The sequence below is a fragment of the Solenopsis invicta genome, chromosome 14, assembly GCF_016802725.1.
Source record: "Solenopsis invicta isolate M01_SB chromosome 14, UNIL_Sinv_3.0, whole genome shotgun sequence".
NCBI lineage: Eukaryota > Metazoa > Arthropoda > Insecta > Hymenoptera > Formicidae > Solenopsis > Solenopsis invicta.
Genome location: NC_052677.1, coordinates 1,258,425 through 1,283,938, shown reverse-complemented (window position 1 = coordinate 1,283,938; position 25,514 = coordinate 1,258,425). Strand labels below are relative to the sequence as shown.

General features: G+C 43.3%; 2 protein-coding genes across 7 annotated transcripts in view; one reads left to right on the top strand and one right to left on the bottom strand.

The window, feature by feature from the left end:
* LOC105203570 overlaps nt 1-25,514 on the top strand; it is a 437,190-nt gene that overhangs the window by 355,734 nt on the left and 55,942 nt on the right. The gene's annotated exons all lie outside the window — the stretch shown is intronic.
* LOC120359552 (trichohyalin-like) lies at nt 23,409-24,511 on the bottom strand. The gene has a single exon (XM_039457486.1). It carries the CDS (start codon nt 24,210-24,212, stop codon nt 23,424-23,426), a length of 789 nt encoding a protein of 262 aa, XP_039313420.1. The 5' UTR covers nt 24,213-24,511; the 3' UTR covers nt 23,409-23,423.

The window sequence follows — 25,514 nt, the reverse complement described above, 5'->3', positions numbered from 1 at the left end:
AGGAAATCTCAATTTGATGTATACGGCGCACTAGCAGCCACGTGATCATCATGTGATCCAGATTATTGTTATATTTTTATTCAAATGAAAGAGAAGTTAAGGTTGAATGGCAATTTACAATTGTAAATTTTGATACCACATCTGTGAGATCCTTGATTTTAATATAATTCTTGTTATTATAAAGGAAATTATCTAAGCGATTGTTATTAATTATTTGTTACACGGGTCTTCTTTATTTTCATAGATTCAAAAGCGGATGGCGCGGCAGAAGAGAAACAAAATTTTTACGCGCCAGACGTATCATCAATCATCAATTTTTTTCTCTCTCGTATGACTTTCTGTCTTTACTTTTTTTTCTACTTACAGCCTTGATCCTGTTATGTCTTTTTTGATATTTCTGTTGTCGTCACATCAGTACTGCCTAAAAAATTTTATCAAAATGGTGTTTATGACTTGTCAAAATGAGATCTTTTATAATTGATTCTATTATAGTTTATAATATTCAATATCCTGTGTTTTTGAACATATTTACTTATTATTTGTTTATATTTTTTAAATGTAATGTATTGTAAGATATTGAAATATTTGAAATGATCGTTATGGTCTCTGTTAGTTATATTGCACATGGTATGTGCTAAATCCGTCACCTGACAACGCGCAACCATGTTACATGACGTAGATCGGAATTTGGTATAGAACAATAGCGATTGTGCGGACCGCCGAAAGTGTATACTCACTCGTTCTCCGGTCGCTGAATAGTACAAACGCTTTTTATTTTATACTGCTTCGTAAATTTGGTGATATAATAAATCTTGTTGTAAACTTAAGCTGTGCTATCTGTGAACGTAGTTTGAAACCGATCATAGTTCTTTTTTTTGTTTACGCGGAAGAGTGAAATCTTTGCAAGCCCCTTTTACGACCAGCAACAACCAGATTAGACCTAACCGAGAGGAGCAGACCGTTGAGGACTAGCCTGCCGTTCCCTCGATTCTTCAGCTGGCTATATAATCGTCACCCGACGAGAAAGGAGAAGACGCCCTGAGGCCCGTACATCAGGGTGTAGAGGATTCGATGTGGGTACATCGCTATAATCCACATCGCCTACCCTCTAAAAAACTCTTTCAATGTACTTACTCGGAACAATCGAGTGCTTCCGGCCAACATGCCAAAATGCCATTCCTTCGGAAGGCACCCGCGTTCATACTAGAAAGTACTGCGCGTCTATATATGTGTCGGATCCTAACTGTGTCACGAAAAGTGAATTATTCGGTTGAAATTGGATTCAAACATTTCTAAGTTTCTTGTAATGAATTGTACACGACTCATGACCAAATCTATAAGATCATGGACCGCAGCTACCTGCAACCATTACCTAAATCTATAACAAAGTTGGGTCTTGTCTCTACTACGCGAACTAGCCTAAACTCTCTTCTTGACTATATACAACATGTCGACCTACGTAAAATTATTTTAAACTAAATTACTCTATGTACAACGATCGATTGCTAGGGGCAGCATCTATTTTCTGATGAGGCAGATCCTCGCCTTGGATGGCCTTGCGCGGCGAGGTATTCTTGCTATCTTTTTCCTCTTTCCTTCCGCAGCCATTTTATCATTTATTATTTTTTCACAGAAATCCCTGAAGATTTCCCACTTGGTGGGATCCACGATATAGTTTTCGAAGATTGTTTTTAATGTAAAATTTTGACCGAATGTGGCGACTAGACGCTCTCGTTGTGTATCCCAGTTTACGCAGTCCCTCAGCATATGTTTTGCCGTGTCTACGCTCGCTCTACAATGTGCACACAACGAGGAACCTGCTCCATTTATATTATATAAATAAACGTTAAAACCCGCGCTCCGATATAATTTGTATTGTTCTAAACGTTAGACCTAATCTCTTTTTTTTTGCTAACCATTCTCCTAATAGGGGGACCAAACAATCCCTCACGGTTGCTCCGGGTAATCTATCTGCTCCTTTGATCAGTCTTTGTTTCCACTCTTTAATACTGGCGGTCTTTTCCAGATTTTTGAGGCATAGCCGTTGCCTATCGGTCAAGACGATGCCCTCCTCCCTAAGAGCGCAGATTCTCACGTACATTTTCTCATATTCCCTGGCTAATATATCCAGCGGCACTTGACCCGTAAGAATCGCCGCCGCTTTGAGTGACACCGTTCGGTACGCAGAGATCACACGGAAAGCGACGCATCTCTGTATTCTTCTCAAGTTTTTATGGATAACTCTATTCTTTCAAATGGCTTCCGCCCAGATCAGCCGTACATAACTACCGATTTAATCATATTTGCATAAAGCCTCCTTTTCCTTTCGGCTGGGCTCCTCAAGTTAGGTATAAGGCGTATCAACGAAAACGCCATGCCCTCCGCCTTAGAAATAATAATATTGAAATGGTTAAAGTTCCAATTTTGGTCGATGGTCAGACTTAGGTATTTTATGCACTTCTGCGCTTTAATTAGATAGCCTTCGATTGTAATAACCGTATTCTCCGGAACCGTAACCTTTCTCTTTGTAAAAATAATCACTTCAGTTTTACTGAGCGAGATCTTAAGCCCGAGATTCCTGATTTTTTCGCAGATAATTGTCAATACGCGACAGCTTCCCTCACCGATTCGTCGACGGCAATCAGGAGGGTATCATCCGCATAATATATTGTGGTGCACAGGTCGGGCAATTCCTCATTTAACAACGCATCGTAGGTGGCAATCCAGAAAAGCGATCCCAAAGCTGAACCTTGCAGCACCACACAGGACATCAACCCTTCTTTTCACGCGACCTTCTTTATTAATGTATATCAATTTGTGGTCCTCGAGATAATTATTTGCGATCGCTCTCAGGTCACTCGGAATGTTCTTCGTCTCCAGTGCACCACGGATCTCGCTCCATGACAAGGAATTAAATGCGTTGACCACGTCGAAACTTATCGCCACCCTCCACGTTCACCTTCTTTTTAATTACGTCTCTCGTCTGTTGGATGGTCTGGTTGATTGTTGACCTGATCATTGTCTACTCCGACCTTCCACATCTCTCTCAGAATAAATCGATCCTTACATCAAAATAATTTTCGAATAATGACATTATTATTCTATAAAGACAGCTAGAAACATCGGTTAATGTTCCGAAAAAGTGAATCCTCCAATTTGATTGCAAATTGGTACACTACAGTATTTTGGTGTACTGACCATGAATATGATAATAAAAATCACCGACAAGGTCATCTTCAAGGTAAAAAATTAAGGTAAAAACCAGGTTCTTTTTTATTCTTTTACCTATATCTCGGAAAATATTGATTTCGTGGAAAAGTGTCAAATAAAAAATAAAACTCTTGAAAATGTCTACAATAAATCTTCTATGCATAATTTTCGTAATCGCAACGGTAAACGCGTAATCATACTTTTAACCCTTAAACATATAAGTGAGTCTAAGAGACCTTATATCAAGTTTCGAACGCTTGCTGTGTGAAGACGGAATGAGATAGGAGGTTCGGACTATGACGTAAAAAAAGTTTAAAATCTCTTTTTTTTATTGATATGGTTGATCAACTTTTTTGGTCAAGTAGAATTTGAACGGTACGGCAGCAAAGTTTTGTTGAGTAATGCGACCCGTATAGTGTGTAAATGAAATTTTTTTGTAAGTAATCTTATATTAAAAAACTAGACAAAACACGTTCAAACAGGTCTGTTCGCGTATGTTACTCTGTTTAAAGTTAAAATACTATAGTGCCGTGAAAAAAAGGATTTTTGCGTAAGGTCTAAAATATATTCAAAATTTACCGAGTCGGTAATGTATATTAATCGATCCATCGATAATATAAATCAGCGACCCCCCACGGTGTAAAACTTTATACTCGGGGATCTCGCAGTTGAATGTAATTGGTTCTTACTTTTAGATTCAATCAATCACATTAAATTGCTGCTTAACCGCTCAGTAAGCTGCACTAACTATATAGCTAAAGAAAACAATTGGTCCATTTTTCATGTACTAATGGACCAATGGATTTTCGCGCTACGAGGCGCTGATCTAATCTTTTTCATGTTCATGTGCCGTGATATCCAAAGAGTGGGTACTATTAGACAAGGCACTCCTGATAGAGATGCCATTGCGTACCATGGAAAACGATCCATTGATGGATGATGAAGTCGTAAGTATTAAATAAAATCAAGTATTATAATATGAAAAGCCTGGGTATCGATCATGTAACTTTTTCCTAGGACGAGAAGGTGAAAAGTGAATCGCCATTAATTTCAATGGCAAAAGATTTCACTTTTCATCTTTCCGTCCTAACAAAAAAGTTAGCGATAATTTATTGATACCAAGTTATGTTTATGTTAAGATTTATAATAATCTTATTTTATTTTCAGATCGAAATGCGAGACCTAAGTCTCGATATCAATAAATTTTCAAAACTTCTTCGTGTCGTTAATGGCGGTCCTCGCAACGCCGCTGCCGTCGAGGCCGGCTCTTGAAACAACGCTGCTGTCGATGCCAGCCTTCGAAACAACACTGCCGTCGATGCCGGCCCTCGAAACAACGCTACCGGTCAACGCGACGTCATTGCCGTCGATGCCGGCTATCGCGAAGCCGGTCAACGCAACGTCGTCGCCGTCGATGCCGGCCATCGCGAAGCCGCTGCCGTCAATGGTGGTTCTCCCCGCAACGCCGCTGCCGCTGATCCAACTCAACGTAAGTATTCTCTTTGCTCAGACTTTTATGCGAGACGCAATCACATCTCTTAATATTAATCTAATCCAATAGGTCTAATAGACTTCTTAATTTTTTATTTTTATAGGAAGACCAAGAGGAACGAAAGGCGGCAGACGACGGGCAAATAAAGATGCCTTTTTCAATTTCCTCTTTAACATGTCGGATCAATACAATAATCGATACGGAAGAGAAGGTAGACGAGGAAGAGAACAAGTGGAAATATTTTAAACTTTTCGTTTATAAATTAAAATCTATTTTTAATTTTAGATTTAATTGTAACTTCTTTTATAATTATAGTATGTAATATTATAGTATATAAGATATAATATTAAAAAATAAAGTTTTCTTTACATGCAAGATTAAATTTCAATTTCTTTTCATTAATCACTTGTATGATAATTGTAGTAACTGGCTTGTGTAAATTATAAAATATATATATATATATATATATATATATATATTTTGTAACAATACGATGGAAAAAAGTGAGTAATATCTTTTATTGTTTAATATAAACCTCTATCAGAGTTACATTTTATAAATTGTGCTGTTAGAAAAAAGTGTATAAATTACAGAATAATAGATTATTATATTAAACAATAAAAGATATTACATCTTTTTCTTCCATCATTTTGTTAGAAAAGTATAATTTACACAAGCTAATTACTATAGTCATCATACAAGTGATAAATGTGATAATGATGATAATAATACATAAGATATTAAAAAATAAAGTTTTTTATACACGCAAGATTAAATTTAAATTTCTTCCCATTAATCACTTGTATGATAATTATAGTAACTGGCTTGTGTAAATCTTTTGTAACAATATGTTGAAAAAAAGTGAGTGATATCTTTTATTGTTTAATATAAACATCTGTAACGCTGGTGGTTTTCGTGCGGTTCGGGTAGGTGTCAGGATACGGTTGCGGATAAGCTCGCCGGATTGGTCGGGTTCGGTATAATAATCGCACTCGGTATTTAGCTGACAAACATATGAGATCTTTATTTGAATGGGCTATTTACATGTGGCCTCATAGCTGATTGCGTCGAACGCCTCGTGACAAGTGGACCCAGCCTTAGCGAGGGCGCGATTGGCTCGTGGTGGTCGCGGCGACCAATTGCCGCTGCGCGGTCGGAATCGCGAGCGGTGGTAACGATGAGCGCGCGGTGACGCATGGGCTAACGAGCGCGCTAGGCGAGAGCCAAGACTGAAGTTCGAAACAAAAATTAATAACCGCGAGAGTACAGATGAGTCGGTACAGTGTCAAAAGATAATTCTAACTTATAATGAAACATAATCAGAACTGAAGTACTAGAACTACGAAATCATAAGAATACAAATAACTATAACTTAAAGTAAATCGCGTGGTTTGAAACGGACTCGGTGTCCGGGGTGGTCGGGGAGCCGCGGAACGCGGGATCGGAGCGACGGCGACGATTCCGCGTCTCGCCCGAGCCGCCTCGTGCAAAAAGAGGCGAAGTTCTTGTCAGGACGCGGATGCCCTGACGAGTTTTTAGGTTACGAGAGACTCTTCCCTGAGGGAGAGGACGGATGGGATTGGCTAGGGATACCCAGCCTGCGGACTCGACGAGGATGCTCGTCGTGGGCGGTGATTCGCCGAGGATACTCGGCTACGGAGCACGGCGAGGATGCTCGCCGTGATTGGCTGTGTACGGTGTTCGGTATGACAGGATTAGCCGAGGATACTCGGCTACGGCGAGGATGCTCGCCGTGATTGGTTGTGTACGGTATTCGGTATGACAGGATTAGCCGAGGATACTCGGCTAGCCAGAACGACGAGGATGCTCGTCGAGGGGAGTCAGGATGAGGCGAGTATTCTCGTCCTCTTGGGAGTCGGAGTGCGGTCGAGGATACTCGACCTGTCGGATTCGGCGGACCGGGAAGATCTGTCTCGGCGTTCCCACTGCCGGCTTATATATCCGAACGCACGGTTGGGCGGACCAATCCGTGCGTTCGGTCGGCTGGCCCGGAGTGGGAGCGTTGTCGAACGCCACGGGCGGCGCGCGTGCTGCCGCGTGATCGCGACGGCAGGTTAGCTCGGTGCGCGCACGTGGCGTTCTGCCGGTGTATTGCTCGGGTGGACGGAGCGGAGTGGCCGTGCGCGCGAGGTGGAGGGGCGTTTTGTTACATCACCCCTCCCCTCTGCGAGTGGCGAACTTTGGCCACTACGCCGGGAATTCCCGCACGTAGTGGCACTGGCCATCACGACCAAACCGGAGCGTGAAGCGGCGGTTGGCGAGGCGAACCTTGTACACCCGCGAAACCGTGGCCGCGTAATACGGTACGTACACGGTTAGGTCATCGCGCACTCGAATCGGTATGGGTGGTCGGTCCGGGCGCAGGGCGGCTCGGTTCGTTGAGCTTCCTGGTGTTGGAGTGGCGATGTCGTCTGTGGTGGTGACTGGTTCTCGGCCTGTGTCTACGGCCGGGGTAACGGTGGCTGGCTGGCTACCGGTGGTGACTGCGGTGCGCCGTTCCTTTTGCTGCGTGGTGCTCTCGCTGCTGACTGAGACCGGCCTGGTCGTGTCCGCGTCTTGGCCTCCTGGTTCTGGGCCCATCGGTTGGTCTGTGATGCTCGGAGAGGTTGTGGCGGCCCTCCCCGGGGCCGTGGCGGTGGTGCTGTCGCGCGGAGACGGAGTCGAGACTGGGGGTCCGTCGTCCTCCAGATCGGACAGCGTGTCCCCGAACAGCACCATTATTTGGTCCCGCTTAGGACCCTGCTTGGCTCGTGGGATCGTTGGATGTCTCGGTGCGATCTGGTTTTGGTTTCGCCCTGGCAGTGACGGGGGTTCGGCGATCAGCGCGGCCAGCTTCCTCGCGTTTATTGCTGAGGACCGCTGTATGCGTACCCCGATGATTGGGGGTCCGTTTCTTTTTGCCGGTGGAGCGGCGGCGAGAAATTTAGCGGGTCGGGCTCCCCGGATTAAGCCGACTGGCGGTGTGCGCACGATAGCGACGGGCTTGGTGCGTCTGGCCCCCGCCGGTGCGGATAGTCTGGCGAGCTGGCAGGCGGAGGTCCCTGCTTCGTCGGGAGCTGCTCTCCGGTCGTGCTCGCTGCGGCGGTGATTTCGGCCGGTTGTTCCCGTCGCCGTGGTGGTGCCGGTAACAGTTCCGGTGGACCTGGCGGGGTATGTAGTACCCTCTGCCAGAGGATCTCGAACTCGGCGTCGTTGGCCGGTGCGGTGAGGAGTGCGTCTAGCTCGGAGTCCATAGTGGAGTCGGTCTTTCTGCAGGTTCCTGGTTGCGGTGGTCCCCCTTATATATCGGGCTGGATTGGGGGAGGTAGCTCCTTCCCTTCCGGTAGTCACGCCGTCCGGGCGTGATCGGCACGAGCCCCGTTGCTGGCCGGTTCGTCGTCTGTTCCCGCAGCATCATCGTCGGCGTCGTCTGCTCCGGATTTGTTGGTCCCGCCATCGTCTGTCATGGCGTCCATCTCCGTGTCGTCTGCGGTCGCGTCGTCTGCTTCCGCGTCGTCTGCTTCCTCACGGTCCGTCTCTGCGTTGTCTGTTCCTCGGGTTTGTTCGTGCCGATGACCCGGCTTAAGGTCCTGCACATGTATGTGACGATGCCACTTACCGTGCTTGTCCCGCAGATCGACGACGACTGGAGAATGGATTTTTCGGACCTCCAATGGCCCGATGTACTTGGGTGCCAACTTTGAATTGAAGGATTTGCCCTTGTTCGAGAGGGGATGGTCCTTTTTCCAGACTAGGTCCCCTATGGCGGGTTTCCACGCCCGTCTCCTTAAATTATAATATCGTTCTTGGCGGTGGAAGGCTCGGGCGAGGTTTGTTCGGACTACCTCGTAGGCCTCCTGGAGTCGCCGCTGGTTGGTGGCTGGAGCGGCCGTCGGTGCGGGTCTCCCGTCAGTGTCCCGTGGTGGCGTCTCGAGCTCTCGCCCGTAGTTCAGGTAAGCGGGTGTGTAGCCGGTGGCGTCGTGGACGGCGGTGTTATACGCAAATTGCAGTGCCGTGATGTGCTGATCCCAGCGGCGGTGATCCCGACCCACGAATTGTGCGATCATTGTTTTGACCGTCTTGTTGGTCCGCTCGACGGGGTTGCAGTGAGGAGCGTGTACTGGAGCCGTCCGGTGGCGGATGCCTAGGTCGCGCAGTCGTTCGCGCACGTGCCCCGCCACGAACTGCGTCCCGTTGTCGGAGACTAGGGTCTCGGGGCAACCGTGGCGGTAGACGACGCGGTCCGTAATGCTCTGGGCGATGGCGGTAGCGGTTGCTCGCCGCAGCGGCACCAACTCCACCCACTTGGTGAAGCGGTCTTGCAACACCAGCAGCCAAGCGGCTCCGTTGGTGGACCGCGGGAGAGGTCCTACTAGGTCGGTGGTGACTTGTTCCCAAGGCGCTTCCACGTGGGTTGCGTGCATCAGTCCGGCCGGGCGGACCTGGGCACTCTTGTGCGCCTGGCAGTTGGCGCACGCCCGTACGTGACGCGCGATATCGGAGAACATCCCTGGCCAATAGTAATATTGCGCGGCTCGGGCAATGGTTTTAGCGATGCCGAGGTGACCGGCGGCAGGGTTGTCGTGCACCCGTGCTAGCACGGCCCCTCTTTCGTCGCGAGGTACGCATCGCTTCCATTGTGTCTCGGCGGGTTCGTCCTTAAAGTTGGTCGAATGGAGTATACGGCGGTATAATCGATCGTTTCGGATCGCGTAGTCCGCGAAATCCCCCGGTCGTTCCCGCACGCGGAGGAGCTGGCGGCGGTACCACGGGCATACGGGGTGTGCCTGGTTACTGCACACGGCCGGTAACCTAGAGAGCGCGTCGGCGACCCGGTTGAGTATTTCCCGCGCGGTACCGGACGTCGAACGTGTACTGTTGGAGCTCGAGGGCCCATCGGCCGAGTCGCCCGGTGGGGGAATCCAGGCGGCGCAGCCACTGAAGGGCCTGGTGGTCGGTGACGACCGTAAACTCGTACCCTTCCAGGTAACCGCGCATATGCCGGATGCCCCACACCACGGCCAGGTACTCGAGCTCGGTGGCACTGTAATTTTTCTCCGCACCGTTGAGCGACCGGCTGGCGTATGCGATGACGCGCTCCCCCTCGTCGAAGTGCTGCGAGAGGACGGCGCCAAGACCGTACGTGCTGGCGTCCGTCTGGAGGACGAACCGGCGCGAGAAATCTGGACACGCGAGGGTGGGTGCGGAGGTGAGTGCGCGCTTGAGCTCGCGAAAAGCGGCCTCCTCGTCGGGTCCCCACGTCCATCGGGCGTTCTTTCGCGTGAGGCGGGTGAGTGGCGCGGCGGTCTCGGAAAAGCTAGGTGTGAAGCGGCGGTACCATGACGCGAGCCCCACGAATTGTCGGACTTGTCGTACGTTTGTCGGGGTTGGCCACTGTGCGACGGCGCGAACCTTGTCGGGATCGGTGCGGATTCCCTGGCCATCCACTATGTGGCCCAGGTATTTAAGTTCGTTGAGACAGAACTGGCATTTTTCCGGATTTAACCGGAGCTTGGCTTGGCGTAGTCGCCGAAAAACTTCCCGCAGGTGTTGCAGATGGTCGGAGAATGTTGCGCTGGTCACGATGATGTCGTCTAGATAGACGAACACGTGAGGTTCTAATTCGGGGCCCAGTATTCGGTCGAGCAACGTCGCCGGAGCCGAATGCAGTCCGAAAGGCATGACGGTGAACTGCATTAGGCCCCGGCCCGGAACGGTGAAGGCGGTGATTGGCCGGCTATCGGGCGTGAGTGGAATCTGCCAATATCCTTGCTGTAGGTCGAGCGTAGTGAGGTATCGGGCCCCGCGCAGCTTGTCTAGTGTGGCGGGGATTTGCGGTAGCGGGTACGCATCCCGCTCGGTGACTTCGTTTACCTTCCGAAAGTCAATACAAAAAGGGGTGCGCACGATTGGACACCGCACGATTGGACACCACCACTCACAGCGGCCGATGCCTAGAGTTTTTCCGTTGGTTTGGTTAGATAAGTCAAGATGATTGGTTGGTGTCCAATCGTGCTGTGTCCAAAAGAGTGTCACCCTACAAAAACGGTGTTTTCCGTCCTTTTTCCTTACTATAACCACCGGGGAGCTCCATGCGCTGGTTGATGGCTCGATAATACCGGCTTCTTCCATCTGGCGGACCTCCTCATCGATGATGCTTTGCATCGCCGGGTTGCGCGGTCGGTACCGTTGTTTGATCGGTACGTCTGTTTTTAGCCGGATCTGGTGGCTGGCCTGGTCGGTCGGCCCTCGCACTTCCTCGAACTTGGCCAACTCCATGGCCAGGAAGGCTTGGAGCTCCCGCTCCTCTTGTGCGGTTCGCATTACCATGCCCGGGGTCACTGAGTACGCCGCGGGTGGCGTTGTTCGGAGCTGGAGAGGTGGCGGGGGTATAGTGATCTGTAGTCGGGCCCATAGGTCGGTTCCTATGAGCATCGGGCTGTCTAAGGACGGAAGGATCTGGAAAGTGTGTTCGAGTTGACGGCCGGCGATTCGGAGGCGGAGTTTGACGCGGCCGGGCGTGGTGGCAGTGGTGCCGTCGGCTAGGTGGATTGCCTCCTCTTGTTCCTGCGGCCATATCCGCATCTCCTTGGCGTATCCGGCGACCTGTCGGTTGATGATGGATACTTCGGCCCCGGTGTCTAGCAAAGCGGAGATCCGGTGTCGTCCCAGGCGGACCGGTACAGGGGGTCGTGGTGTGTATTTTATGCGGACTCGGGCCGAGGAGTGGTTGTATCCCCGGCCGTTGCGGCGTTTCCCGCCCGAGGATGACAGTCCCTCGTGAGAACGCCGTCCTTCCCGCACTGCGAGCAAAATTTGCGTGCGGGTCTCCTGCATTCGAAACGGCTGTGTCCGCGCTGTTTACAGCGCCAGCAGGCGGTTGCGCGGTCGTAGGGCGGGGTGTCGGCGGGCGTAGCGGTGTTGACTTTTTTCCTCTCGGCACGGGTCTCATTCTCCCGGGCCCTGGAGATATCTTCAAACTCGGCGGCCTGGTCGGCCAGGTCGGCGAGGTCCGTGGCGTCGTTCATGCGTACGTACAATTTGTACTCTGCCCGCAGGTTTTCGTACAGGCGGTCTACCTTTTCTGCCTGGGTAAAACCCCCGGCGCGCCGCATCATCGTAAGCAGGGCGGTCGCGTACTTGGCGTACCCCTCGTTGGGTTGTTGTCGGCGTTCTTGTATTTCGCGCATCAGCTTAGCTTGGTACCGTCGCGGTAGGTAATGCCGTCGCAGGGCGCTGGTAAAGTCGGTCCACGTTTCCCAAGCTTCTCGCTCATTTCGATACCACGCCAGAGCGTCCCCCCTTAATAACTCTGGCAGTCCGGCCTTCAGCTGGTTGTCGGTGTACTGGTATTCTTCTTGCAGCTCGGTTACGCGCTCTAAGAACGACAGAGGGTCGCGACCGTCGAAGTGGCAACCCCATTTGCGTATTTGATTCATAATCTTACTATGCGAGTGGGACTCGTTTCCGGTGACCGGTGGGGACGGGCTCGCGGTTTCCGGCGCGGGTGCGCCGGCGGACTGGTTCGGATTGGTCATCGTAAGGAAGTGACGGGTTACGCGGTATCGTAACTCGTCAAGTGTACCGGTTGTCTCTATTTGATACGTTTGAGCTAACAACTCGAGCTGGTCTCGCGGTAGCTGTTCGGTCCACTCGGCGAGAGGCATTTATCTCCGGGTGCGATTATCTGTTTCAAAACGGTCCCTGTTCGGGCGCCATGTAACGCTGGTGGTTTTCGTGCGGTTCGGGTAGGTGTCAGGATACGGTTGCGGATAAGCTCGCCGGATTGGTCGGGTTCGGTATAATAATCGCACTCGGTATTTAGCTGACAAACATATGAGATCTTTATTTGAATGGGCTATTTACATGTGGCCTCATAGCTGATTGCGTCGAACGCCTCGTGACAAGTGGACCCAGCCTTAGCGGGGGCGCGATTGGCTCGTGGTGGTCGCGGCGACCAATTGCCGCTGCGCGGTCGGAATCGCGAGCGGTGGTAACGATGAGCGCGCGGTGACGCGTGGGCTAACGAGCGCGCTAGGCGAGAGCCAAGACTGAAGTTCGAAACAAAAATTAATAACCGCGAGAGTACAGATGAGTCGGTACAGTGTCAAAAGATAATTCTAACTTATAATGAAACATAATCAGAACTGAAGTACTAGAACTACGAAATCATAAGAATACAAATAACTATAACTTAAAGTAAATCGCGTGGTTTGAAACGGACTCGGTGTCCGGGGTGGTCGGGGAGCCGCGGAACGCGGGATCGGAGCGACGGCGACGATTCCGCGTCTCGCCCGAGCCGCCTCGTGCAAAAAGAGGCGAAGTTCTTGTCAGGACGCGGATGCCCTGACGAGTTTTAGGTTACGAGAGACTCTTCCCTGAGGGAGAGGACGGATGGGATTGGCTAGGGATACCCAGCCTGCGGACTCGACGAGGATGCTCGTCGTGGGCGGTGATTCGCCGAGGATACTCGGCTACGGAGCACGGCGAGGATGCTCGCCGTGATTGGCTGTGTACGGTGTTCGGTATGACAGGATTAGCCGAGGATACTCGGCTACGGCGAGGATGCTCGCCGTGATTGGTTGTGTACGGTATTCGGTATGACAGGATTAGCCGAGGATACTCGGCTAGCCGGAACGACGAGGATGCTCGTCGAGGGGAGTCAGGATGAGGCGAGTATTCTCGTCCTCTTGGGAGTCGGAGTGCGGTCGAGGATACTCGACCTGTCGGATTCGGCGGACCGGGAAGATCTGTCTCGGCGTTCCCACTGCCGGCTTATATATCCGAACGCACGGTTGGACGGACCAATCCGTGCGTTCGGTCGGCTGGCCCGGAGTGGGAGCGTTGTCGAACGCCACGGGCGGCGCGCGTGCTGCCGCGTGATCGCGACGGCAGGTTAGCTCGGTGCGCGCACGTGGCGTTCTGCCGGTATATTGCTCGGGTGGACGGAGCGGAGTGGCCGTGCGCGCGAGGTGGAGGGGCGTTTTGTTACACATCTATCAGAGTTACATTTTACAAATTGTCCTGTTAGAAAAAAGTGTATAAATTACAGAATAATAGATTATTATATTAAGCAATAAAAGATATTACATTTCTTTTTTCCATCAAATTATTAGAAAAGTATTCAAATATATTTTCAAATAAATATGACTTGAAGTTCCCAGCAGTTTCTCTGATTACACTTATTACACAGCGAACTAACTAAGGGGAACGGCCCGATACCCGAACAGTACCCAGTACCCGAACAAATTTGCACATATTCCTAATTTTTTTCTAGAAATAAATATCAAACTAACTAAGAATTTTTTTTATAATTTCCTTAAACATTTGCTATTTATATTTTTATTAAAAAATCGTTAATAATACAATATTATCAGGAAAAAAAAATTTTTTTTAAACATGAAATCATGGATTTGCGATTTTTAGCACAGTTTTACGAATTTTGTTTAGAAAGACCGACTTTATAATAAGAGTTTTCTTTAAATGTCATATACTTAATTGTATTACTAAAATAAGTTAAAAGTTATAGTAAGTTTTAAAACAAATTTCAAATATTAAAAATAAAAAATATATTCAAATTTATAAGAAATTATTGCGTTCGGATTGTGGGTCACGCAATAAGTCATACGTCCAATTACTCGAACAAGAAATGAGCAGATTATTTATTCATGTGCTGTCTTCAATTATTGATGTAAGTTTTTCAATATCTTGATTATTTATGCATACTTTTTATGCAATAAGTATTTATCAGATCCATGAATAAAAAGTATATATATATTAATGATGAGGAAAAATGAGCTTGAGAGCCACGCAAGATGTCAGGTGCGAATAAATAAATAACAGCATAAATCCAATGATAAACGTTTCGACCTTTAATGTCGGTCATCCTCAGTATAAAAGTCTATGAGAACAAAATAATCGCAATAATTATAATGATGTTACAAATTTTTTTCGAAACAAACGAAAAAAAAACACAATTAAATCTAGTTACCAAAAAATTAGAAATTGTGATGAGCCGCGATGTACATCCTCTATCCTCGTAACATAATAAACAACCTCAAGGAGCATGTGCCGAGACAAGAGCTTCGAAAAATCAACATGACTTGATTTGCTGATTAAATTAAAGAATAATATTAAGGAATGAATATTAAACTTGTAACAAACAACAATACGAATTTAGTAATTAAAAATAATTAACAGGAGATTAAAATTAAGAAATAAATAATAAAATAAATATTGTAATTAAATAATTAAGTAAATGTGGAAAAAAAGTAGAAAACTGTACAAGTCAAGAGATGTAAAATAGTAAATAAGAAATAATACTCGAAACAAAGAATTGTATAATAAATACCTCTAGGCACCAAAACTCGTGTCACAGTAATGTGAGGAAAGATGTTACATCTTGGAAGGAATAGATACAAATAATAAGAACCGAACGAGTGAGATGGCCTCGGCGGACCGCACGAAAAGAGTACAAAGAGGAGGGATGATAAACCTAAGAAGGGGGAATACGTTCGAGAATAGGAAGATACGCATCCGAGAGGAGTTCGGTATCACTTTGTTTGTTGAGTCCATGCGATTGATTTTTGATATGTAACATCTCGGATATAGATCTTTTTACGTAAGAAGGCTCTTTGTCTAAAATTTCGACGTTCTCCCAATCAAAATCGTGGTTTTCAGAAATACGATGTGACGAAATAACCGAAGGAGAACTGGCCTTTCTAATATCCGCTTTATGTTCGTTTACTCTTGTTTTTAGCTGACGCTTAGTCTGTCCCACGTAAGAAGAATCGCAGTCTTTACAATTGATTTTATAGACCACGTCATTACAAGAAAGAAGCTCTATGTGGTCTTTACCGGTGGTTATAAATTTATTCAATTTAGAAGGGATCGTGAACGCCACACTGCAATCAAACTGACATGAGAAAGACGAGAATTTCTCTGATACCGACTCAATGTAAGGGATCGTAAAAAATCTTCTCACATGTTTATCCATAACACAACTGTCATCTCTATAAAAAAGGTGTTTGAGTCTACAATGAATCATGGCAAAAATAAAATTTAATGGATAATTATTTTCTAATAAGATATTGATTAAAATTATGAAGTTCTTACGATGAAATTGCGGATGTGATAAAGAAATTAATTTGTCAACCATACCGAAGATGACACCCTTTTTGTGACACAAGGGATGATGTGAGAAAAAATTCAAGCATCTTCCCGAGAACGTTGGTTTGCGATACTGATCGAAAATAATTCTATCATTCACCCTCAATAGCATGACATCAAGAAAACTGATTTTTCCCTCGCTCTCTCTCTCCATAGTAAATTGTAAGCGTTCATGCATAGAATTGAACGTGTCAAGAATGTCCGGTAACAAGCTTACAGGAGCTGCTAATAATATGTCATCTACATATCTATAGTAAAATGGCAGATGAAAGGAGAGAGATTTAATCGCCTTGCACTCCAAATCTTGCAAGACTAAATCCGCCAAGATAGGAGACAACGGGGAACCCATCGGCAAACCGAAGATCTGTTTGTAGCACACATTATTAAATTTGAAAAATGTAGAATCTATTATTAAATTAAGAGCTTTGAGAAATTCAACGAGCGGAATAGTAGTATTTTTAGAAATCAAATCCCATCTGGACGTGACGCTTTCCACCGCTAAGTCTTTTGGAACATTGGTGAAAAGTGACACGACGTCCAAAGACAATAAGACGTGATCTGATCTCAAGGAAAGGCCATTTAGTTTATTAACTAAATGGACACTGTTTTTTATGAAACTATCCGCTTCTGGTAAACTGTTATAAATTATTTCATGTAAATGATAAGCTAATGAGTATAGTGGACTGTTTATAGAAGAAATTATGATTCTTAATGGAATATTAGGTTTATGGATCTTCGGCAGACCATAGGCTCTCGGTAAGATGCCGTCCGTTGTTAACATACTCCTATATAAATGTTGTTCGATGAAACCTTTCTCCTTCCAATTAGAGAGGAGGGAGCGCGCTTCTTTTGTTAATATAACAATCGGATCTTTGGATAATTTGACGTAAGTAGAATCGTCTGAGAGCATGCCTTCCATCCTCAAGATGTAGTCATTTCTGTCAAGGGCAACAGTTATGTTACCCTTGTCTGCCCTGGTAAACAAAATGTTAGGATGCTCCCTAACAAATCTACTCGTGGTTCGTAACCAGTCTTTAAGATTAATTGGTTGAGACAAAAAAAGCGTCAATTTTCTATTAACAAAATAGAACACATTAATTATGTCGCCAAGACTCCGAATGTATCTAACGAAAAAACAACTTTTTCTTTCCAACAGCTTACGCCTAGTGTTAACGAGACATTGCATAACATCCATGTTTCTCCCTTAGAATTTAGTCCTGAGACTCCTCTGGACACTTTACATAACAATTGGTTCACCAATCTAAGCGGTATTGATATCCCGAATGATGTCCGATACCTTTTACAACTAGGTGATCGTTTTGGTTTACCGTTGTTGAATATAAACAGGGGTAAGATGTTGTTAGAATTTATCAAACACATTGAACACAACATCTCTAAATACAGGAAAAATATACATGACGCAATTAGAAACAGATCTGTATCGATCCTGGAGGGCCTGTTCCGCAGAGACCGTTCGCGAAATATTAATGACCAGCTAATTAAAGACTGGTTACGAACCACGAGTAGATTTGTTAGGGAGCATCCTAACATTTTGTTTACCAGGGCAGACAAGGGTAACATAACTGTTGCCCTTGACAGAAATGACTACATCTTGAGGATGGAAGGCATGCTCTCAGACGATTCTACTTACGTCAAATTATCCAAAGATCCGATTGTTATATTAACAAAAGAAGCGCGCTCCCTCCTCTCTAATTGGAAGGAGAAAGGTTTCATCGAACAACATTTATATAGGAGTATGTTAACAACGGACGGCATCTTACCGAGAGCCTATGGTCTGCCGAAGATCCATAAACCTAATATTCCATTAAGAATCATAATTTCTTCTATAAACAGTCCACTATACTCATTAGCTTATCATTTACATGAAATAATTTATAACAGTTTACCAGAAGCGGATAGTTTCATAAAAAACAGTGTCCATTTAGTTAATAAACTAAATGGCCTTTCCTTGAGATCAGATCACGTCTTATTGTCTTTGGACGTCGTGTCACTTTTCACCAATGTTCCAAAAGACTTAGCGGTGGAAAGCGTCACGTCCAGATGGGATTTGATTTCTAAAAATACTACTATTCCGCTCGTTGAATTTCTCAAAGCTCTTAATTTAATAATAGATTCTACATTTTTCAAATTTAATAATGTGTGCTACAAACAGATCTTCGGTTTGCCGATGGGTTCCCCGTTGTCTCCTATCTTGGCGGATTTAGTCTTGCAAGATTTGGAGTGCAAGGCGATTAAATCTCTCTCCTTTCATCTGCCATTTTACTATAGATATGTAGATGACATATTATTAGCAGCTCCTGTAAGCTTGTTACCGGACATTCTTGACACGTTCAATTCTATGCATGAACGCTTACAATTTACTATGGAGAGAGAGAGCGAGGGAAAAATCAGTTTTCTTGATGTCATGCTATTGAGGGTGAATGATAGAATTATTTTCGATCAGTATCGCAAACCAACGTTCTCGGGAAGATGCTTGAATTTTTTCTCACATCATCCCTTGTGTCACAAAAAGGGTGTCATCTTCGGTATGGTTGACAAATTAATTTCTTTATCACATCCGCAATTTCATCGTAAGAACTTCATAATTTTAATCAATATCTTATTAGAAAATAATTATCCATTAAATTTTATTTTTGCCATGATTCATTGTAGACTCAAACACCTTTTTTATAGAGATGACAGTTGTGTTATGGATAAACATGTGAGAAGATTTTTTACGATCCCTTACATTGAGTCGGTATCAGAGAAATTCTCGTCTTTCTCATGTCAGTTTGATTGCAGTGTGGCGTTCACGATCCCTTCTAAATTGAATAAATTTATAACCACCGGTAAAGACCACATAGAGCTTCTTTCTTGTAATGACGTGGTCTATAAAATCAATTGTAAAGACTGCGATTCTTCTTACGTGGGACAGACTAAGCGTCAGCTAAAAACAAGAGTAAACGAACATAAAGCGGATATTAGAAAGGCCAGTTCTCCTTCGGTTATTTCGTCACATCGTATTTCTGAAAACCACGATTTTGATTGGGAGAACGTCGAAATTTTAGACAAAGAGCCTTCTTACGTAAAAAGATCTATATCCGAGATGTTACACATCAAAAATCAATCGCATGGACTCAACAAACAAAGTGATACCGAACTCCTCTCGGATGCGTATCTTCCTATTCTCGAACGTATTCCCCCTTCTTAGGTTTATCATCCCTCCTCTTTGTACTCTTTTCGTGCGGTCCGCCGAGGCCATCTCACTCGTTCGGTTCTTATTATTTGTATCTATTCCTTCCAAGATGTAACATCTTTCCTCACATTACTGTGACACGAGTTTTGGTGCCTAGAGGTATTTATTATACAATTCTTTGTTTCGAGTATTATTTCTTATTTACTATTTTACATCTCTTGACTTGTACAGTTTTCTACTTTTTTTCCACATTTACTTAATTATTTAATTACAATATTTATTTTATTATTTATTTCTTAATTTTAATCTCCTGTTAATTATTTTTAATTACTAAATTCGTATTGTTGTTTGTTACAAGTTTAATATTCATTCCTTAATATTATTCTTTAATTTAATCAGCAAATCAAGTCATGTTGATTTTTCGAAGCTCTTGTCTCGGCACATGCTCCTTGAGGTTGTTTATTATGTTACGAGGATAGAGGATGTACATCGCGGCTCATCACAATTTCTAATTTTTTGGTAACTAGATTTAATTGTGTTTTTTTTTCGTTTGTTTCGAAAAAAATTTGTAACATCATTATAATTATTGCGATTATTTTGTTCTCATAGACTTTTATACTGAGGATGACCGACATTAAAGGTCGAAACGTTTATCATTGGATTTATGCTGTTATTTATTTATTCGCACCTGACATCTTGTGTGGCTCTCAAGCTCATTTTTCCTCATCATTAATTTATTTAAGTGAGCCTTAATCTTTGACTAATTATATATATATTATTTCCTAAAAGTACCTACATTAAAAGTAAGAACGAAAAATGTGTGACCTAATCTCAATTTCATATATGGTACATATATTGTACTATTGTTAACAAAATAAAATACAATAAAATTTAATTAATACAATGTTACGTCTAGTGCCCAAAATTACCCCCTAACTTTACCATCCGCATGCATTTGTTAACGTAACTTTAAACCTTATAGAGAAAATCACAGAAACAAATTTCGATACATAAAGATAATGTAACATAAATAGCCACGTCAAATCTAGAATTATAATAGCATCACATAACCGCTCTAACTTTTGTAACATTTTTCAATAAAAATATTAACAGAATAATGAATAATGAACAAAATAGTAAACCGGTGATCGCGTGATGATTGCGTGTACTAGGTGCTATCGCGCCGTACATGCAAACCTGAGATCACTAGTTGAAATATAAATTTAATTAAATCGGAAATAATGCGCGGAATGCGATACACAACGCTCGCGCGCGATCTCCCCGTGCCTCGCGGCTCCCGTCTGCGTCTCCAAGCGCTTGCGTGCGCGCGTCGAGTCCCAAGATTTATTCAGTCATAAAGAAAAATAGTTTTCTCATGGTAGAAATAATAAACTTGCAAACTTCAATGTGCACTTTTGTAGAGCGCCTATCCCACTATCCTACTATGCACGCGCAATTAGAAAAACGAGAGAACTGAGAGCATTATAAACGATCAAAGTATAAAAATCAATTTCGCCTAAAAGCAATATTGAAATTTAAACTTTTCAGTAACGTAACGATTCAGAAAAATCAGTATTACCATCCTGTCAAATCAAAATTAATATAGCTCAAGAGTTGTAGCCTACAAGAATTTTTAAAGGATCTCGGAATAATTTTCGTCGCGACACCAGTGCGCGCGGGCGCGCGCTTCTCGCGACTCTCGTACGATAAATTCGTCTATCTTTGCAAGACCATTAAAAATAGTATCTTTAATGAACTTATTAATTTCAATCTAGAAATCAATTACACTCACTCTCGGCTTGCACTCCGTCGCACTATATTAAAATCCCATGAAAATTACAATCGCTAGACTCTTTTGAAAATTCAAGATCGATTAAAAAATAGTTCGTGTTGTAAAATTCTAATTTTTTCGCTATGTAACGACTCAGAAAAATCAGCACTACAGATCTGCGCGCTCAATTCAAAGATCCTTGGGAAATTACATTTTATATTGAATCTTAAAGCTTCGAAATTAATTTTTGATCTCGTATGCGATTTTCTCACGAACTCGCGAGCCGCGCGGCACGTGGAGAGCATGTGATCATTAAAGGGCTTACCTATATTGAAAAACTAACAAATCGGGAACCTCTCCTCCCTGGTACCCCTCGTCTACAACCAGATGGTATAAATACGACGCGAAATCGGAGATCTAGCATTTCTTCTGTAACTTCTATCGAGTCAGCAATCGCGAGTGCGCAAACCATTGCAGCCTCCCAACCTGTAGATTGCTGATGAGATAATGGGTGGGTCAATAATTCGGACATTCATAGAGGATCTCAGGATGTCTCTCTCTCTCTTAAACTCCACCCTTCCACTGAAACTTTTTCCTGACTCCGATGTCGGGTGCAGCAGCCAGGTAGTGCGCTGAATGAGCCTCGCTCAAACAGCGCCTCCTCGGCGCTCGTCCAGACTAGGAAAATCTCCTCCATCCTAAAAAGCGAGACGCAAGTGCGCGCTCCCGAGCCCGCTCGCATAGCGCCTTCGTCGACTCGCTCCTCCAATCTACACTCCTTTCAAGACTGCTAAACCTTTCAAATAAAGAAAGAGACGAGACTTCTCGAATCTTCGACGAAACATTTCTATCAAACTCTTATACTCACAAAGTTCCTTCTTAATTCTTTTAGATCGCGTTAAAACACGCGCACACACTCACACGCGCTTATTCTCTCTCTTTTCTCTTCTTTTACGCACAACGGTAAGAGGTTCTATTCATAGACTCTGGTGGCAAGCCTTCAAAATACAAACTCACTAAAAATGATATCCTGCAAGACAATCTTAAAGTCCACTCGAGACCTCAACAAAATCGTAGACACTATAGCCCATCCTCGCTTTCCAAACCATTTATCTTTACTTAAAATTTCTTTCTCCTATCTTCCATTAATTTTGATTATTCGCGCGGTAATATTAAGGCAAAATTATACTTGTAATTACATCACTAGAATCGTAAATAAAAAGTTGAAGGGTAAATTCAGGTTCTGACAGTTTCTTTTCTCTTTCCTTTCTTTTCACCTTCTGTACCACGCACCCTCTTCCACGTAACAGCCAAAACCCCTTTTAAATACATATAAAAAACCAGTTCAATCAACAAATAACTGTCGTCATGAGGACGGGCATAACACCCGAATCATGACGACTGGTGACAGCGGCCAAAAATCAAAACCCCATTACGACCCGCCAGTTTACAGACCCGGCGGATCGTAACAACAATAAAATTAAACTTAGTTTAATAAATAAATTTTTATTTTTAGAGAATACTTAAACAAAAAATAAATCTATTCTACCCAATGTAACTTCATCGTTTAAAAGATCATTATCATGGCCACTAGAATGAGGACAAAAAAAGAAAAAACAGAAGTCAAAGAATCAGAACATTTCAGTTGCAACAACAGAAGAGTGGATCTACATTCATAAAAAGGAAGGAGGAAAAAAAACAAAAAGAACTTACAATCAAATCTATAAAAGAATTAGCAGCTCATAAAAAAGCTGAAAATGAAAAAAAGAAGCAAGAATTATAATTAAAAAAACAGGCAATACAAGAAGAAAAAGTTAAACTCAAAGTTATTAAAGAGCAAGAAAAAATGAAAAAAGAGGCAGAAAAATTATTAAAAAGAAAAATAAAAGAAGAAAAGATCGTTAAAAAAATCTGAAATATTCAATGTTTTAATAGTTATTCTAATTTTTTAGTTAAAATTTTAAATTATGAATTATCAGTTATGTTTTACTAGTATTTATTATACATAAAACTTTTAAGATATTTGTTTCACAAATATACCTTTTTATTTATTATTTATTATTTTATTTAATCCGTTTGCCTTGCGGCTTAGGATGGCTTCCGGTTACATTCTTTTGGTATACATTTACATATAGTTTTAAAACTTAATACTTAAACCTTGTTTTAACACTTCTTTCTAACAGTTATCAGTCTTCATATTATACTTAATTCCTACTTAAACTTAATAATACAGTTAAAATCAAAATCTTAATCATAAACAAAATCAAAATTCTTTTCAAGTTAGATTAAATCAGAAAACAAAATTAAGAACAAAATTAAAATTTAAAATTTAAATAAAATAAAATTACAGAAACAAACATAATTATCTCAAAATTAGACTTAAAGGTTGTATACATATGCATCTGCTAGACTTTAGTCCATGGTTAATTGATCATAACTTTACAGGTGAATCTACATTGCCGTTGTCAATACAATGTCTTTGGCGTAATTTAACTTTCTTTTGCTTCTTTCTTCTTGCTGTTTTCTCTCTCTTCTTTCTCATTTGTGGTCGTCTCCATTCTCACTTTTTCTATCCTTTTCATCGTTTATAGCCCCTTTCCTTCTTCTCCTATGATTTCTTCTAACGTCATTTCACTCTTTGTTGCTTCACATTCTTTGATCATATGGTACAGACTCTCTTCTTCTCTTTTGCAAATTCTACATCTTCTTTCTGCTTCCTCTCTCCAATACTGGCTGCCTCTCGTCTCATTTCCGCATCTGTATCTTACTATCAGACACCTGTCTTTCTTCTTCATCCTTCCCTCCAGGTATTTCGGTCTTTCTTCTGGTATAATCGCTTTGTAGTCAGTGTTATATCTAGATTCATTTATCTTTTGTTGTCTTCTTCTGCTCTCTCTAGTTTTTAATTCTTTCAGGATGTTCTCTGTTATTTCCTCGTTTCCTGTCTCTCTTTCTCTTCTTAATTGTTCTTTGTTTATTCCTGCCTCCTCTAACATCTTTTTCCTCTTTCTTTCCCATTTCCCTTCTTCTGCTTCTGGCCGTCTCTTTTCCAGATCTCTTATGCATTCCTTCACTATTTTCTTCCCTGATTGTCTCGCTTTTTCTTCATATCTGAGTGCTCTTTTGATCGTCTGTATTCTGATCTCTTCCATTTTTGTCTCCTCCAGCAGTATATAGTTTGGTGTTCCTCTGTTCAGATTTAATATCCATTTTGCATATTTCCTTTTTATTCCGTCTAATGTTTTTTCGTCTCTCCAGCCCCATACTTCTGCCCCGTATAGGGCCACGCTTCCTACTAGTGCTTCAAACATTTTTATTCTTCTTCTGAAGTCTTCTTTGAATATTCTTTCTCCTATGCTCCATGTCCTTTTCATTGCTATTGTTGCTCTTCGCAGTCTTTCCCTTGTATGTTTCTCCGCGCCTCCGTTTTTTTGTAGCGTGTAGCCAAGATATCTTATCTCCTTGACTTCCTCTATGTTTTCTTCTTTCCATTTCTATTCTCTCTTCTTTCTTCTTCCTTTTCCGTTTTCGAAAACCAATACTTTCGATTTGTCTGCGCTTAGGCTCAGCTCCTTCTTCTCTAAGTATTTTCTGAATCTCTTCATCATCTCTTTCAGTTCCGCTTCTCTCTCTGCCAATAAAACGATGTCGTCTGCGTATGTTATTGTCCGGATTTTTTCTTTGCCCACTACGACTCCTCCAACCTGCCCTTTTTCCATTTCTTCTTCTAGATCTTTTATGTATATGTTAAATAAGGCTGGGCTTAGTGGGCATCCTTGTCTGAGTCCTATTTCTGTCCAAAATTCTTGCGATTTTTCCTCTCCTATTTTTATTACGTTACTTGTCTCTTTATATATTTCTGTGATCCTCTGTCTCAAGTTTGTTTCTATTTTCATCTTCTCCATCATCTCTATCAGCAGTTTTCTGTTCACCTTGTCGAAGGCTGCTTTTAAATCCGCAAAAAATGTGAATATTTTTCCTCCTTTCTTGCTTAGTTCTCTGTTCACTATGTAGTTCACAGTATAGACTGCGTCCATGGTTCCTCTTCCCTTCCTGAAGCCAAACTGTGTCTCTCTTAGCTTGTTTTCTATTTCCTTTTCTAGTTTCTTGTTCAGAATACTTGCATATATTTTGTACGCTGAATCCATTAGCGTTATCCCTCTGTAATTTTTTATTTCGTTTCTGTCTCCTCTTTTGTGTATCGGGCTAATTACGCCTTTGTTCCAATCTTCTGATAGTCCTTTTCCTTTCCATATTTTATTTATCAATTTCCAGAATTCTTCTCCTATTTCATGTGACATATGTATCCACGCCTCGTTTTCTATTCCATCTTCTCCTGGCGCTTTTGCTTTTTTTAACTTTCTCAATATTTCTTTTAGTTCTTCTTTCGTTATGTCTTCTGGTTCTTCCCTCGTTATGTCTGTTTCCTTTTCTTGTTCACCTTTTTCTAGTTCTATTTTACTCTGTATTCCCCCGAGTAATCCAATGAAGTACTCTCTCCATTCGTCCATCCTTATATCGTCGCTTATCCTCTCCTTTCTCTGCTTTCCGTATTTATTAATGTATTTCCACGCCTCTTTTTCACTTTTTATCTTTTGTATTTCCTCTTCTTCTGCTTGTTCTCTTCTTCTGCTCTTTGCACCATTCTTTGTATTCCTTCCTCCTTGCTATATAAT

Bases quoted from the DNA above. Each gene is read 5' to 3' on its own strand.
- LOC120359552 (XM_039457486.1), bottom strand. From the start codon at position 24,212: ATGAAAAGGACATGGAGCATAGGAGAAAGAATATTCAAAGAAGACTTC.